The 16,508-nt window shown below is 31.6% G+C and overlaps 2 protein-coding genes across 3 annotated transcripts in view; one reads left to right on the top strand and one right to left on the bottom strand.

The window, feature by feature from the left end:
- Window positions 1-10,306, top strand: part of ITGA4 (integrin subunit alpha 4) — a 108,028-nt gene extending 97,722 nt beyond the window's left edge. For both annotated transcript variants that reach the window (XM_074215570.1, XM_074215569.1), the window contains 5 exons: window positions 715-840; window positions 1,751-1,870; window positions 6,618-6,716; window positions 8,313-8,432; window positions 8,962-10,306. In XM_074215570.1, coding sequence (XP_074071671.1) covers window positions 715-840; window positions 1,751-1,870; window positions 6,618-6,716; window positions 8,313-8,432; window positions 8,962-9,054 — 558 coding nt within the window. In that variant the 3' untranslated portion in view covers window positions 9,055-10,306. The remainder of the gene's footprint in view (window positions 1-714; window positions 841-1,750; window positions 1,871-6,617; window positions 6,717-8,312; window positions 8,433-8,961) is intronic.
- A 169-nt stretch (window positions 10,307-10,475) lies between these two features.
- CERKL (CERK like autophagy regulator) overlaps window positions 10,476-16,508 on the bottom strand; it is a 233,218-nt gene continuing 227,185 nt past the window's right edge. Inside the window, exons 12-13 of the mRNA XM_074215572.1 lie at window positions 11,804-11,976; window positions 10,476-11,525 (exon numbers count right to left, since the gene is read on the bottom strand). Coding sequence (XP_074071673.1) covers window positions 11,462-11,525; window positions 11,804-11,976 — 237 coding nt within the window. The 3' untranslated portion in view covers window positions 10,476-11,461. The remainder of the gene's footprint in view (window positions 11,526-11,803; window positions 11,977-16,508) is intronic.

Here is a 16,508-nt window from a genome sequence, read left to right as displayed (position 1 = left end):
GCTGTATTTATTCTAGTGCTGTTGAACCTGACTTTTGTCACATTGCTTTAATTTGGGAAAGAATGATAAACCCATTATCATTTTTAATTTAAACAATAATTCAACAAGCATTTGTAAATTGCTTCCTCTGTACAAGTAATTAGAGATCAAAGACCACTCCCACTCCCCCACCCCAAGGAGATCATATTCTTCCAGAGAAATAAATTGTTCTTTAACCACAGAATAAATCTGCTGCCTTTTTTGATCTAATACTAAATGAGTATCAAGATATATGTGCTTGAATTTTAAGTATCTAAAAGCAATGTATAACCAGATACAAAATTTCAAATTATATAGTGCCATTAAAATTGTCCTCTGATATCCAATCATGATTCATGATATGAAGCTAATCCTGGGTCTTTAAAGGATAGGGAAGTAAAGTCCAAGAATTTCCAGGTTTGGCCAAACTAAGAAAGCTTGAAGTATAACCTCAGGGACCAGGGAATCTCATCATTAGATTAGCGGGTGGCTACCAGGTAATGATTTGGCAGGGAGTGAGGACAGGACACTGGATAGTAATTCATTCATCTGTTAAGGCTATAAAGATTTGTGATCCACATTTGTGAACATAGCCTGAAGAAAGAATGAATCTTTATAAGTTCAAAATGTATAGTATTTTTTTCTTTTCCAGTATAAATAGAATATAATGATAACTTTTATCTCTTGCCGTTTCAGACGACAGCTGGAAAATGTGATTTTGATGACTATCAAAGGGTATGCACTTTATCACAAGAAAAAAGAAAAACTGAACCACTAAAAGATATAGTCAATTTCTTTTCAAAGGCTGATAAAAGGCTGATGGTAAGGTTATATTAATTCAATGGAATTATCAATTTTTATTCATTAACTTCCCTAATAATAGTAGTATTAAAATACTGTTTTAAATGAAGAATCTTTAACATTGAACAGAGGGGTCAAATGACCAACTGTGCAGTTAATTACAAAGAAATTTCCAGTTATGAAATTAATCCTTTTGAGAGGGAGCAACCAGATGGGATTCCAGGACATGGAATATGGGGATGTTAAGATCTGAGATTGGACATCCATAATGCAACTTCATTATCAGTGAATGTTTTCCCAGAAACCATCCTGTGCTTATATAGCCAATCACTTTACTAAAATCTGAAATCTGTATCACCCTTTTCTTATTCTCCTATCCATTATAATTAAGAGAAACTAGGAAATATCTGGTTACTGAGTGATGTTTTATAATAAAGGTTAGTTCAGTAGACACTTCATCTTGAGCCCTGTCAGGGACAACCTTTGTGACATTATTAAAAAGTTCGTTTCATCTGACTATGTACAACATAGAAATTTTTAATAATATATATGTATACATATATATATATATATATATCAATACACACATGCATGCATATAGAGCTTGGTAGGCAGCCTTATGTCTACTATCTTTTAAGCTTTGTAATTTACTATATATAGAGAGAGAGCGTAATTTAGAATGAGCATTCTCCATTTAAAGTTGCATAGCAAAGGATAAGATCCCATAGGAAATGTAAGCACAACATTCTGGGGGAAATTCATGTTTCTGCTATGATTTGCAAATCAAACATTTGTGTTTTATTTATACTGCAATATGTTTTGTAAATGTCAAAAAAGGAAACCAAGATTTTCACTTAGAATACTATTGTGTCATCTTATTTACATGTTGGAAATATTCAACTTAATATGTTTGTGGGTGTTTCTTTTTTAGTACTGTCTGAAAAATGATCTACATTGTTTAATTTTTTCCTGCAATTTTGGAAAAATGGAAAGTGGGAAAGAAGCCAGTATCTATATTCATTTGGAAGGCCGGCCATCAATTTTAGAAATGGTAAATATATGTGTGATTTTTCATGTGATTATGAATCAATCTAAAATATTGATATATTAATTCAGTTGAATTTATTTGGGGAGGATTGTACAGCCTACTGAGATTTGAGTACAGTTAGGGTTTGAGGTAAAACCCAAGAGGCAAGAAGTATATGGGTATCATAGCATTTGTTGGAAGGGATCTCAATGGCAAATCTGATGCAGAGGTATAATTGGCATATCTGAAAAATAATTCACTCTAAAAAGTATACAAGTGATCATGCAGGCTTTGCTTGAAGAACTCCAAATACCTGAGTTGCTTTGTCTGTGTGTGTGTGTGTGTGTGTGTGTGTGTGTGTGTGTGTGTGTGGCAAAATGAGGGAGCTGGCATGGTATCCAGGTAATTTAGGGTAGGAAATTAACAAATAAAAATGAATTCATTTTGACTAGATTATAATACACATTGCTTCACTTCACTAATAATTACACACAAGGGGGTGGCTAGGTGGCACAGTGGACAGAGCACCGGCCCTGGAGTCAGGAGTACCTGAGTTCAAATCCAGCCTTAGACACTTAATAATTACCTAGCTGTGTGGACTTGGGCAAGCCACTTAACCCTATTGCCTTACAAAAAAAACCTTAAAAACAACTAGTAATTACACACATCTGTGGAATTTCAGAGACCCAAATTATTTTTTATTAACCATAAAATATATCTGCTGCCATTTATGTACATTGATATAAAACTAAATGAGAATCAATATATATATATATATATATATATATATATATATATTCTCGAATTTTAAGGATCTTAAAGTAATATATAACCAGCTACAAAATTTAAAATTATATAGTGCCATTAAAATCGTCCTCTGATATCCAATCACAATTCATGATATCAAGGTAAACTTGGGTCTTTAAAGGATATGGATATAAAGTCCATTGCCAGGTTCAGCCAAACTGGGAAAACTTGAAGTATAACCTCAGTGACCAGGGAATCTCATCATTAGGTTAGCTGGTAGCCACCAGGTAATGATTTGGCAGGAAGTGAGGACAGGACACTTTATAACTTAACTCATTGCTTCTAAAAGTTCCACACTTCTAAAATTTATACCCAGAAAACTATTATTATTATAGATTAAAGTGAGAAAGTGCTAAGGAGAGAAAATCTTTTGTAAAATATAATGGAAATATAGAAATCCTTAAAGGATTATTAAAAGAAGTTATTTATATTGCATTGGCATTATTAAAAAACTGAATCTATACTTGCTCACCTCCAATTTGAATTTGAAATGTGTATTATTCAACACTGCATTTTCTATTATGAAAATAAGAAAGGAAAATAAATTTTTTGAAAAAAGAAAAATAATTAACCTTGAACTGAAGATTATGAAATCTAAATTCTGAACAGTCATGAAATATGGCAATTATGACTCTACACATAAAAGTTATAATTAACAGATACTGGTAAAGCATTAGAGGTAGAATGGGCATATCACAGAAACTTTAAATTGACCTTAGAACTGTGTGCAGTGACAGTGAAAAACACTATCCAATCTTGTAGATAATTTCTTCCATCTATTTTCTTTTTTTCCCTGATGCCTACCTTAAAAAACTCAAGGGGGTTTATCATTGCTGCAGAGTTAACTTTCTTTTTAAACATTTTATTTTTTTCAATTAAATGTAAAGCTAGTTTTTAATATTCATTTTTATAAACTTTTGAATTTCACATTTTTCTAACTCCATCTCTTCCCTTCCCCCTCCCCATGACAGCAAGTAATCTAATATAGGTCATACATGTACAATATTTTTGTAACAGATTTCCATATTAGTCATGGGGTGAAAGAAGAATCAGAACAAAAGGGGATAAAACCATGAGAAAGAAAAACAAAACAAATTTTAAAAAGTGAGAATAGTATGCTTTGGTTTACCTTCAGATTCCATAATTTTTTCTCTGAATGTGGATGACATTTTCCATTACAATTCTTTTAGAATTGTCTTTGCTGATTGAGCTGCTGTGAAGAGCTAAGTCTATCATGGTTGATAATCACACAATCCCCCTATTAATGTGTGAAATGTTCTCCTGCTTTCACTCAGCATCAGTTCAGTTTTTCCAGGTTTTTCTGAAATCCACCTGCTCATGATTTATTACAGACCAATAGTACTTCATCATCTTCAGATAACAGGTAGTGGTATTGCTCAATCAAGGCATATGCACAGTTTTAAAGCCTTTTGGTTATAGTTCCAAATTGCTCTCTGTAATGGTTGAATCAATTCACAGTTCCACTAAGAGTGCACTGATATTTAGTTTTCTTACATCCCCTCCAACACTGATCATTTTCCTAGATGATGTGATAGGTGGGAGATGGTAGCTCAGAGTTGTTTAATTTGCATTTCTCTAATCAATAATGATTTGGAACATTTTTTTCATTGACTGTAAGTAGTTTTAATTTCTTCATCTGAAAACTGCCAGTTCATATTCTTTATTATTTATCAATTAGGAAATGACTTGTATTCTTATAAACTAGACTCAGTTCCCTATATATTTTAGAAATGAGTCCTTTATAAGAAACACTAGCCATAAAAAAATGTTTCCCATCTTTCTGTGTTCTTTCTAATCTTGGTTGCATTGGTTTTATTTGTGCAAACCTTTTTTAATTTAATGTAATCAGAATAATCCATTTTGCATTTTATAATGTTCTCTCTCTTTTTTTGGTTATAAACTCCATTGTTCTCCATAGATCTGACAGATAAATTACTCCTTGCTCTCCTAATTGGCTTATGGTATCACAATCCTGTACCCTATCAACCTTATCTTGGTATAGGGTATAAGATACTGGTCTATGCCGAGTTTCTGCCATACTAATTTCCAAATTTCCCTAGAAGTTTTTGTCAAATAGTGAGTTCTTACCCCAGAAGTTAGTCTTTGGATTTATCAAACAGTAGATCACTATAAATAATTTATTATTATTTCTAGTCTATTCCACTTATTCATCACTCCTTTTCTTAGCCAGTATCAAACAGTTTTGATGACTGCCACTTTATAATATAATTTTTGGTCTTGTATGCTTAGGTTACCTTCCTTTGCATTTTTTCATTAATTCCCTTGATATTCTTGACATTTTGTTCCTCTAGATTAATTCTGTTTCTAATTTTTTAGTTCTATAAAATATTTTTGATAGTTGGTTGGGATAGCCCTGAAAAAGTAATTTAATTGAGTAGAATTACTATGTGTATTATATTAACTTGACCAACCCATGAGCAATTGACATTTTTCCAATTGTTTAGATCTGACATTATTTGTATGAAAAGTGTTTTGAGGGGCAGCTAGGGTGGCACAGTGGATAAAGCACTGGCCCTGGAGTCAGGAGTAGTGAGTTCAAATCCAGCCTTAGACACTTAATAATTATGTAGCTGTGTGGCTTTGGGCAAGCCACTTAACCCCATTGCCTTGCCAAAAAAAAACACCTAAAAAACTTTTAAAAAGTGTTTTGAAATTGTTTTCATGTAGTTTCTGGGTTTGTCTTACCTGGCTGACTCCCAAGTATTTATGTTGTCCACAGTTACTTTAAATGGAATTTCTCAATTTTTTTTCTGCCGGGCTTTATTGGTAATATATAGAAATGCTGATGGTTATGCAACTTTACTAAAGTTGATAATGGGGGCGGTTAGGTTGCGCAGTGGATAGAGCACCAGCCCTGGAGTCAGGAGTACCTGAGTTCAAATTCGACCTCAGACACTTATTACCTAGCTGTGTGGCCTTGGGCAAGCCACTTAACCTCATTTGCCTTGCAAAACCCTAAAAAGAAAAATAATAATAATAAGTTGTTAATGGTTTCAAATAGTTTTTTTAAAGTTGATTTTCTAGGATTCTTCTATCGTAGAGATCACTTTCTAAGTGAATCATCAGAGGCAGTGTGGTATGGTAGATAGAAATCAGCTTTGTAGTTAGATATATATATCCCTAATACATACTAGCTATTTTATCTTGCGCAATTAGTCATGAAATACTGAGGAGTTCTTGTTAATGATTGAGAATTCTAAGGAAACCGTACACACATGGAAAAATATGCATTTATTTTCAGCTTAACTACTATTCAGTAACTACTAACCAATGCTAGAAAATGCAGCATTTCTTTTAAAGTCTAATACAATATTAAGATTTCTTCTCCCCAGACCTGCACCCCCACCACACCATCCAAAAATTCACTTCACTCAGGTTAGGTTTGAGGTAGTTTGTGTATTGGAGAAGTTAGTTATGCTAAGCTGATATTCTAATTAAACATAATAATTTTTTAAAATCTATGTCCAAAGGAAAGGAGAGGTTGGCTATTTGAAAATAAAAGTGATAGGCAATCTATTTATGAAGTCTAATACAAGGAAAATATTAATTTAAAAACCCACCTATCTAGTAACCTAATTTTTAGAAAGTTTTCACTGAAGTCAGACAATACATAAATAGTAAGGCCAGTGGACATTTGGTACTCAATACACACTTAGCACTGAAATAAACTATAGATCATTGAACAAGCTAAAATAAATAGGCTTAGTAATAACTTAGAAAATTCCTATTTAATGAGCAAAACTTATAAAATTAGTTATATGAAATTGATTGATAAGAATTGATATAAATTGACACGACTGAATATTTTTAAATTTATTTGAAATCAGTATAATGGTTGATATCATTTTCAATTCAAATATCAATTGATATGAAATCAACCCAGTGACAAAACAAGATTTTTTTTCCCATTTCCCAATGATAGGATGAGACGTCATCAATCAAGTTTGAAGTCAAAGCTACAGCCTCATCAGAGCCACATCCAAAAGTTACTGAACTACACAAGGATGAAAATGTTGCATATGTAAGAATTCTTTCATTTGGCGGGGTTAAAAATATGATTTAGAAAAAAATCTAAAAAATTATGATTTAGGTGCTTGATTATTTTTGTTGTGTGTGACTAAATAGAGCAAATACGTTACCTTTTACCATCTTTACCTGAAATTTGTATTATTCTCTTAGTCTATAAATGTTAGTGTTACTTATAAGATCACTTACTAAGGTGACAAAATATGGCAAATATTCCCTGTCCTCCGTGAGCTAACATCAAATGGGAAAGACAGCACATAAAACAAAATATTCAGCTTTTTTTAAGGTGGATGGAAAAGTTCAAAAAGTTCTATGGGAGTATCAAGGTGGAAAATAAGACCTGGTATCCTTACCTGAGCACAAGAGGTCAATGGCAATACCAACAGGTTTATAGAAGCAGGGCAAATGCAAGGTTCTTCAAATTCATTTGAAGGAATATGGTTAGTGATTCCCATCTCACTCAAGTGATATAAGTCTAGCAGCCTGAATGGAGTCCTCAGTGATCCTAGCTGAGGAGGAGAAGGGTACATAGAGCCCCCCCAACACCATGGTATCTGAATGGGGGCTTGAGTTCAGGGTCTGCTAGGGTAGGGAGTGAAGAGAAGGCAAAAGGGAGACTGTGTAGCAGCTTGTCTGGATTGCTGACGGTTAGGGCAACATCAAGATGAGAGAGGGACTGAGGGTGGGGAGGCAGGGGGTAGTTACCCCACATGAGGTGAAATAAAAAACATAAAATCATACATTATCTAGTCACAGGTTTGTGTGATTTCTTCAACAGTATTAGCAGCTTTTAAGTAGGAGCAGAGGGCAGCTAGGTGATGCCGTGGATAGAGCATTGGTCCTGGAGTCAGGAGGACCAGCCTCAAACACTTAGCAATTACCTAGCTGTGTGACCTGGGCAAGTCACTTAGCCCCAATTGTCTTAAATATTAAATGTTTTTTTTTTTTAAAAGTAAGTCGAAGCAGATAAGGTTGATGGAAAGATCAATGCAGAACTGGGGTTTGGAAAGAATAGCAATATGACCAGGGGCAAGATATTTTAGGATAGAGAACAATGCAAATTAACTATTAAACCATAGTGGCAAAATTGCAGAGGAAAGAAAGCAGGGTCAATGGGCAGGTAAGCAGGGGAAGAACAGAGTGATAGTAGAACAACAATTAAGATTTTTTCTAAAATATGCATATTTTGCAGATATTTGTATCTATCTGACTTTTTGTTATGTTTCTTTTCTGGAATCCATGTCTATCCCTTTTGCATGGATATATCCTCTTTTTTAGGTCTTGTCTTTTCTCTCAGTACTTTCTCTGTATGACATATACTTGCAATACTGGTGATACTTTACTACACAATTTGTTGCTTGCACCCCATGTGCTGTGTAAGATAATCATTCTGAGGATACAAGAGCATGAAGTTGTCCACTAGGTTTAAGTGTGAGATGTGGATGGAGTTTATTGGTGTGAGTCCTTGCATATAGTAATTTTTTTTTAAACTGCTTTATCCTTTTGTGGGGAGGGGCACAATAAACCAAGAATTGCATTTGCTGGTTTTTTGAATTGATGCTATAAATTGTTTTTCCTTCAATTCATACAGGTCCATCTAGATGGATTGCATCACCAGAAGCCTAAACCATATTTTCGTATTATGGTTATTTCAACCAGTTTTATATTAGGTTTCACTGTATTTTTATTTCTTTCATACATCATGTGGAAGGTAAGTCCCACACTATTTTTTTTTAAATTGTATCAAATAAAGTAGTGTTTTTTTCCCTTTTAACACTAAAAAAATCCTGAAATGTAGCAATGTTTTACTCATCACTTTCCAAATTTATTTTAATCTGGTTTAATTTATTTTCCCAACTTTCAATTTATTGAAATATTTCTTAAGAAAAATGGCCTTCTTATGTCAGAATAAATATCCAAACAAATGTATTTGCTCTTTGGGCTCCCTAGTTTTCTGAATCAGAGAAATCTTAGAAATCCAGAGTTGTTTTTTTCCTCCTTTTAAAGTTTGCCAAGTCATATAAAAGCCGGTTTTTCACCTTCTGTAGTGTTTTTGGTGGTTCCTTCTCAGTCTTCTCATTGTTAAAGATACATTAGGAGCTGCAATACAAATTAAGCTTTGGAAAAAAAGAGCACTGTCAACACTATGTGAAGAGATTACAGTGTTATTGGTGGGCTTATCCTTGTCTCCCACTAGAATTATGGTTACTGACTCTAAAATTTGGTATTGTCTTATTCAGGCTGGTTTCTTTAAAAGAGAATACAAAGCTATTCTTCAAGAAGAAAACAGAAGAGACAGTTGGAGCTATGTTGACAGCAATAAAGAGAAGTAAAGACTTCTTTAAAATATACCAGTCTCAGGTTAACTAAAAAGATGGAAGACACTTCTTAGAAGAAAACATTGTCAGTGTTTACTCCTAAAAGCTTATTTTGGGGGAGAAGAAGCTTAAATTTGACCAAGTGGTATAATACATCATAATTCAAGCATCTAAATGGTGATTGTTGTTTCAAGAAGAATGAAAAGGAGATAGCTAAAATAACCAAAGACAGTATCATTCTCAGGTGTCAAAAGGACTGAAGAACACTAAAAAGTTTATTTCTTCTGGAAGAGTAATTCTCCAATGAGATCCTGGGATGCCAGCATATGTGAATTGAGGTGTATCATGAAGAAAATAAGCAACTCAGTTTAGGAAACCTTTTTACTTGAAGCATCCTTTTGAATAAATGTACTTGCTAGCTGTAACTCATGGTGACAAAATAAACTCTTATCAAATGAACATTTGTTGCTTTTGAAGGAATCGTTGGCTTATTTAAAAACAGCCCTTTTGAAATATTGCTTATGATATTTCAAAAGGCTATTTTCATTCTTTCCTATATGAAGTGAGCAAAGATTACTTTATATTAAAACAAATGCATCTGTAATGACCTTTGCTCATTTCACTCCACTTGGAGCAATCAGCAAGTGTTTATTAAGCAGCTAATAATACTTAATAACCTGTGTTAATTGAGGAAAATAACAACTGAACCAATGTGTATAGTGATAAAATATGAGACTAAATAATTTGTCTTAAGAAAATGGATGATGTATGATTTTTTTCGGGTTATGGATTTACAAATACACATCTGTAAAATAAACATCATTATGTACAGAAATATATAAAATTCATTTATGGTTCAAGCTCTGTGATTATGTGAATATATGCACATATATTCACAATATACTTTCTTCCATGGTACCCATGAACAAATCAAAGGAATAGTTTTTTAACTGATTATATGTAAATTTGAAAAAAATTATTTACTTCCATGATAATTTTTAATATTAAGAGACAGCAGATTGTGAGTGTTGCACTTTAGCCAGTATCTGAATAGGAAATACACTGATGTATATGATGTATGTATTGTGAAAACCATACCTCACTAATGATGAAAGTAGCATTAAAGCTGTTTAAAGACAACCAATATATGCAAATATTTTATAGTGATTGGACAATAATGAAATGCACTAATATATATTTGAATAGTAATGTGTGCTATTCAACTATAAGTATTGAATTGAGTACTTACCAGTTTTTTGTTTTTTTTTTACAAAAGATGCAAAATAAGTCACAAATTTAACTATAATAAAAATATGTGAGAATTGAAGGAATTAAAAGAATATGTTTCCATTAAAATGCAAGAAATAGCTTATTTCCAGGTTTTTAAGTAATTTATGTTGTATATGCAAATAAAAATGCATTTTGGTTGTACTATTTATTACATGTATATTAATTAGGTAACATAAAAGTGGGCAAATATAATTTTATCAGGGTCTGCTTGTATGTATCCTTGTACATGTAGCAAAATATGTAACTCTTTAAAAGTGTGATAAAAATCTCTTTTCCAGTACTCTGGTTCTTTGGGTTTTTTTTTTTTTTTGGAGTTTTTATTTATTTTTTTATAAAACAGAAAATAACATATTTTACAAACAAAACTCTGCACAAAACATTTAATGAACACATCAATTAGGTAAATGGTATCTCTGTATATATTCCGGAATTCTTAAATCCTCCTTTTCCAGGTTCCTATAGTGGGCTTTGAAAATCTATTTTCAGAAGAATGCTATGTCAGAAGAATTCTTATTTAGTCTCTTCCTAGTTGGAAATGAATGTTTCAGTACCAGGTATAAGGCATTGCCACAGTTCTGAAACAAATACAGTAATTTCTAAATCTCTGTCAAATGAGTATAAATTTAGTATGTTTTGAAATGAAGTGTGTAAAAATTTTAGTTAGCTTTATGAATTAAGGACATTTAAAAAATTAGATAGTTTTGTGTCCCTTTCAGAAAATATTAATCATCATAGCTGATTTGAATAATAACAATTTGGGGGGGTTGGAATAATGGTCTAGAATAACAATGTTATTTGCAAAATATTAGATGAATAAACAGCAAGAAAAATATGTTAGAAAAATGTCAGAATCAGTTTATTCATTTATAAAATTGTAAAATCTTACTTTCAGTTTTAATAATCTAGTTTAAAACAACTGTAGTAATTTGGGTAGAGTGAACAAGCTTGAAATCCTGACCTGCAATTTCAATAAATATATTTTTACTAAAATAATTAATCATTTCTTATACTGATTTTTTCTATATTTTCAAAATTTAAATTTTTTTCTTATCACAAAAATAGTCATTCTTAATTTTAAATTATTTGACTACAAATATCCCAACTTTTACATTCTTCTGTAAACAATTTAATATTACTTGTAGTCATTCATTTCTTCGAAGCATCCTCCATAAAGCTTGATAAGTTGTGGATGCACCCTGTAAAGAAAACATTTGGCATTTATGATTCTATTATTTTATTTATTAACATTCTGTTGATTTTTATCATAGTCTTATCACCTGCACCATAATACTGAATGTCCTATGTCTCATATACCCAAATCTTCTGATAACTACTAGACATACATAAAATGCAAGAGATAACAAGAAAAACTCAGGAATTGACATGATGATTTAACATCATAAGTTAACTTTAACTTAGCACTTACTGCATGCTCAACTACTTTGTTCTCAATGAACAATGTACATATACTTACTTAATATGAACCTCTGATGACACTTCCATTAAATCTCCATCAACATTCCAGGGGTAATTATTTTCGTTAGATGCTCCATGAAACTCAATATTTTCTGTGTCATACTCACTGTCATTTCTTGGCTGGATCTTTACTTCTGCAACAATGTAGGTTTCAACAGCTGGAAAATTAAACTAAATGAAATAAAACATTTGTTATTTATTTTACCTTGAATTGATAATACAATCAATATATAATATATTTTGCATATAAGCCATGACTCCACTGATCTATGTCAGTAATATTATCTAGGGGTGATAGGTTACATAGAATTCCTTAATCTCTTATTTGTTAACTCTGAAAACAAACAATGTAAAATGGCCCACATCAAAAGGCTAAATCTGAATATTATCTCCTAAGTTATGATGGCAAAGTAGTTGAAACAAAAATCTAAGTTTTATACATGAAGCAATGTCCATTTAGTTTACTAATAATATGTTGAATATTCATATAGATAAAATAATTTAATGAAGATTCTAATCATCAACATATTGATGCTTTTTTCTGTATATGAAATTTATAGAACCATAGTTAATTGTATAAAATTAAGGCAGAGACGTTAATTTTCCAAGGTTACAAAAGTTACTTAGTAGCAGAAAAGGAAGTTTTGTCTCCCGAGTCTTTTCTATATACTAAATTTCTTCAAGTAAAAGTTAAGGGTATTAGTAAGCTATCTGGGTTAGGTTCATACACTAGATTTACAAAATTCTATATAATCTTTGGCCCCAAAACCATTTAAAAAATCATTGATAATAGCTAAATATTTTTTGCTCAGGCAATTATTAATCCTTTTGCCATTAGAATGAATAATGAGTTAAATATTCTTCTGCTTCAATTTTGGAGAGATTTTATAGGAAATAAATGGAGTTCTAAACAGAATACAATGTGTGATTTCATCACTGTGGGTTCTTATCCCACTGATGCAGCGCAAAACACTCATTTCACAGTACTTAGTAGTCATTCTTGAATAGAAAAAAAAATCCTTGCATAGCCCAACTAGTGAGTAAACTCAAAAATCCCTTAACATTTTTTAAATGAAGTATTAAAATGTGCTATTTTTCATTTATGTATTTATGAAACTTTTTTTTCAAAATGAATATGCTGGTACTTCAATTTTCATATTATCAATACCACTGCATAGAGTCATGGAGGATTATTAGTAATTTATGATTTTTCAAAACAGCTAATTCTGACTTTCAAACCCAAATATGTTACTAGTTCTATCATTATCTACTACTAAACCTTAATTTATTGTGCTACAGAAAAAAAAACTGATATGAAATAACTAGTAAGAAAACTATCAAAGATCAGGATAGTTTGAGCAACTAAATGTTAAGATTCTGTAATGTGGAGATGTATTTTCTATTCAGATCAAGTATAAGGTGATTTACATTAATCAGAATCAATGTTAGAGTATCCAGTGCATAGCAAATTGTAAATTAGTTACTGTCTCATTGATTGCCTATTCCACAGAAATAAATATTTGTGGATCAATATGTTAAATAAATAAGATGTAATATGTTAACCTGCACATATATGTTTATGCATGGTCTATCTTGGTCTCAAGACCTGCTTTTGTGGCATATGCAAGCTATGATCATGAGGCACCTCTCAGTTCAATTCTCTAGGAATATAAATTATACAGAAGTTGTATTTATATTACTAAAAAGGAATTTCCCCACTAGGAAGTCTCTACTAGGATGAAATCACCGGTCTAGACACCCACACAGACAACAAAGGATTAGTCTGTAATCTCTCGCATGTGTGTATGTGTGTGTGTGTGTGTGTGTGTGTGTGTGTGTGTGTGTGTGTGTGTGTGTAAAACAGAAGGACTTCCCTAGGAAACAATTGTGGTAAACTACCAACAAGAAAAAGAGAATATTATAAGTTCATTAGAGAAATACTTACTTTTTCTATACTGAAGAGGGGGGAAAGGAGGACTAGAAGAAAGAAGCTATCCTTTTATTGACCTGCCATAGCTAAAGTTTGCACTTCATTAGTAGAAATAAAAAGATTAAAATACTATTGTTATTTATATTCAATTCTTCTAGCCAGACTGCAAGTTCCTTGAAGATGGAGGTCCAGCAGGATAGAATGGACAAAGTTCTGGTCTTGGAGTAAGAAGACCTGGGTTTGAATCCCAGGTATTCAATTTGCTAATCATATTGTTTGAATAGGAACTAGTAGAACTAGTAGAACTAGTAGAACTAGTAGTTACTAGTAGAACTAGTAACATTGTTGGTTGAATAAGCAATTTAACCTGAGTGTTTCTCTTCAGCTATAAAATGAGATCAATATTGTATGTGTAGCTATTTTTAAATAATAACATTTATATAATTAAATCAGTCACTAGTATTCTTATGATCAAAAACTCTGAAATTCCATCATCTGATTTTTTAAAAAAAATATATAAATCTTTACTGATAATCTCTTGTTTTATACATCTTAATACTTATCTCCAGCATTTTCTAGTTCTTTCCCTTCCCTTTGGAGGATAAGCACAGTAATGGAATCTCTGGTTTGAAGGGAATTGACATATTAATTAGTTTACTTGCATGATTCCAAATGTCTTTTCAAATAGTTAGACTACTTCACAATCCCACCACAAATATGCTGGTGTACCTATCGTTCTATAACCCCTTCAACATTGAGTATTTCTATTTTTTTTGACATAACTGGATACTTGTGATGTGGGATCTCAGGGTTCTTTAGATTTTCATTCTCTTATTTCATATATAGTACATAATATATTATTATGATAACATGATTTGGATATCTTCAAATGGTTATGAATACTTGAATATTCATCTTTGAAGAATTATTTATTCATATCCTTTACCTTATCTTTGGGGAATGAGTATGAGTTCTGTAAATTTATAAATTGTTTTATATCTCAGATAACAAATCTTTATCAGAAAACTGAAAGAGTTTTTTTCCCTTCTATTTGATTACTTTCTTATCCTAGGTGCATAAATTTTGTTACTGCAGAATCTTTTTAGTTTCATTATCAGTTACCTTTTACTTTATTTTTTAATTGTCCATTTCTAATTTGGTTAAATATATATATATATATATATATATATATATATATATATATATATATATCTTACCCCTAGTTTATGAAGTATATATTCTGTTTCTCTTTTATTTTTTTTTTCATTATATGGTTTTTGGTTTTGGTTTTGGTTTTGGGGGGTTTTTTTTGGGTTTTGGGGGGTTTTTGCAAGGTAATGGAGGTAAAGTGACTTGCCCAATGTCACACAGCTAGGTAATTATTAAGTGTCTAAGACAACATTTGAACTCAGGTCTTCCTGACTCCAGGGCCAGTGCTCTATTCACTGCACCACCTAGCTGCCCCCATTGTATGATTTTTAACATTAAGACTATGTACTTCCTGAAGAATGTATCATGGAATATAAAGTAAGCTGTTGATCAAGTTTAATTTCTGCCAGGCTATTAGCATTTGGGGGGGGGGTGTTTTTTTTAACAAGGTAATGGGGTTGTGACTTGCCCAAAGTCACACAGCTAGGTAATTATTAAATGTTTGAGGCCAGATTTCAACTCGGGTCTTCCTGACTCCAAGGCTGGCGTTCTATCCACTGTGCAATCTAGCTTCTCCAACTATTTGCATTTTTACCAACAATTTTTACTAAATAAGTTTTTGTGTTTTTTCCCTAGATAATCTCTGTATTCTATTTTGTCAAAAAATGGGTAATTGAGTTCCATGGTTTCTGATTGTCCTTCATCTAATCAATTCAGTGATCTACTTTTTTAGTATATCAAAAAAGTTTTTTGCTTACTATTGCTTTGTAATATAATTTGAAGTTTGGAATTACTATTCCCTTCATCCCTATTTTTTTATTATTTCTTTTGACATTCTGTTATTATTTTGTCAAGTCCAATAAGTGTTCCCATGAAACTTTGACATAGTGTTAAAATTTAAATTAATTTTGGTAGAATTTTCAATTTTGATATATATATATATTGATATTTTCTAGGCCTTCAGCTATTTAAATTGTTCATCATTTCTTTAAGACACATTTTATAATTGAATCAATTCAAGTAATTTGTGTACTTTGTTAGGTTGATCCTCATGTTTGTATATATATATATATATATATATAGTAGTTATTTGGAATGGGATTTCCCTATCTATTTTTGTTTCCTGGAAAACAAAAAGGAAAACCAATTAATTTTTTAAGTATTTTGTAGTCTAAAACATTGCTGAAGTTATCAATTGTCTCAGTTACTTAATATCTTTGATCATATTCTAGGATTTTTCAAGTAATTTTCATATCAGCAAATAAGGATACTTTTGTCTCTTCTTTATCTATCTTTATGCCTTTGATTTCTTTCTCCTGTCTTATGTATCAAATAATAGTGGGAAGAGTAGGCATGGATGCTTCATTCCCATATTTAATGGAAAAAGTTCTAAGATATCCATCCCATATGATATTTTCTTTTCAATTTACAAAGTGCTTTTTTATTATACTAAAAAATGCCCATTTCCCTATTCTTTGCAAACTTTTTAAAGGATAAGTGAATGCTTAAATGAATGTTAAAGGTTTTTCCTGCATCTTTTTGAGATCATCATATAGCTTGAGATGTTTTGGTTTTAAATATGATTCTTTATGGTGATGATTTTCTTATTGCTGAACCATCCTTT

Source organism: Macrotis lagotis, chromosome 1 (genome assembly GCF_037893015.1).
Source record: "Macrotis lagotis isolate mMagLag1 chromosome 1, bilby.v1.9.chrom.fasta, whole genome shotgun sequence".
Lineage (NCBI taxonomy): Eukaryota > Metazoa > Chordata > Mammalia > Peramelemorphia > Peramelidae > Macrotis > Macrotis lagotis.
This window is presented reverse-complemented; position numbering and strand designations above follow the sequence as displayed.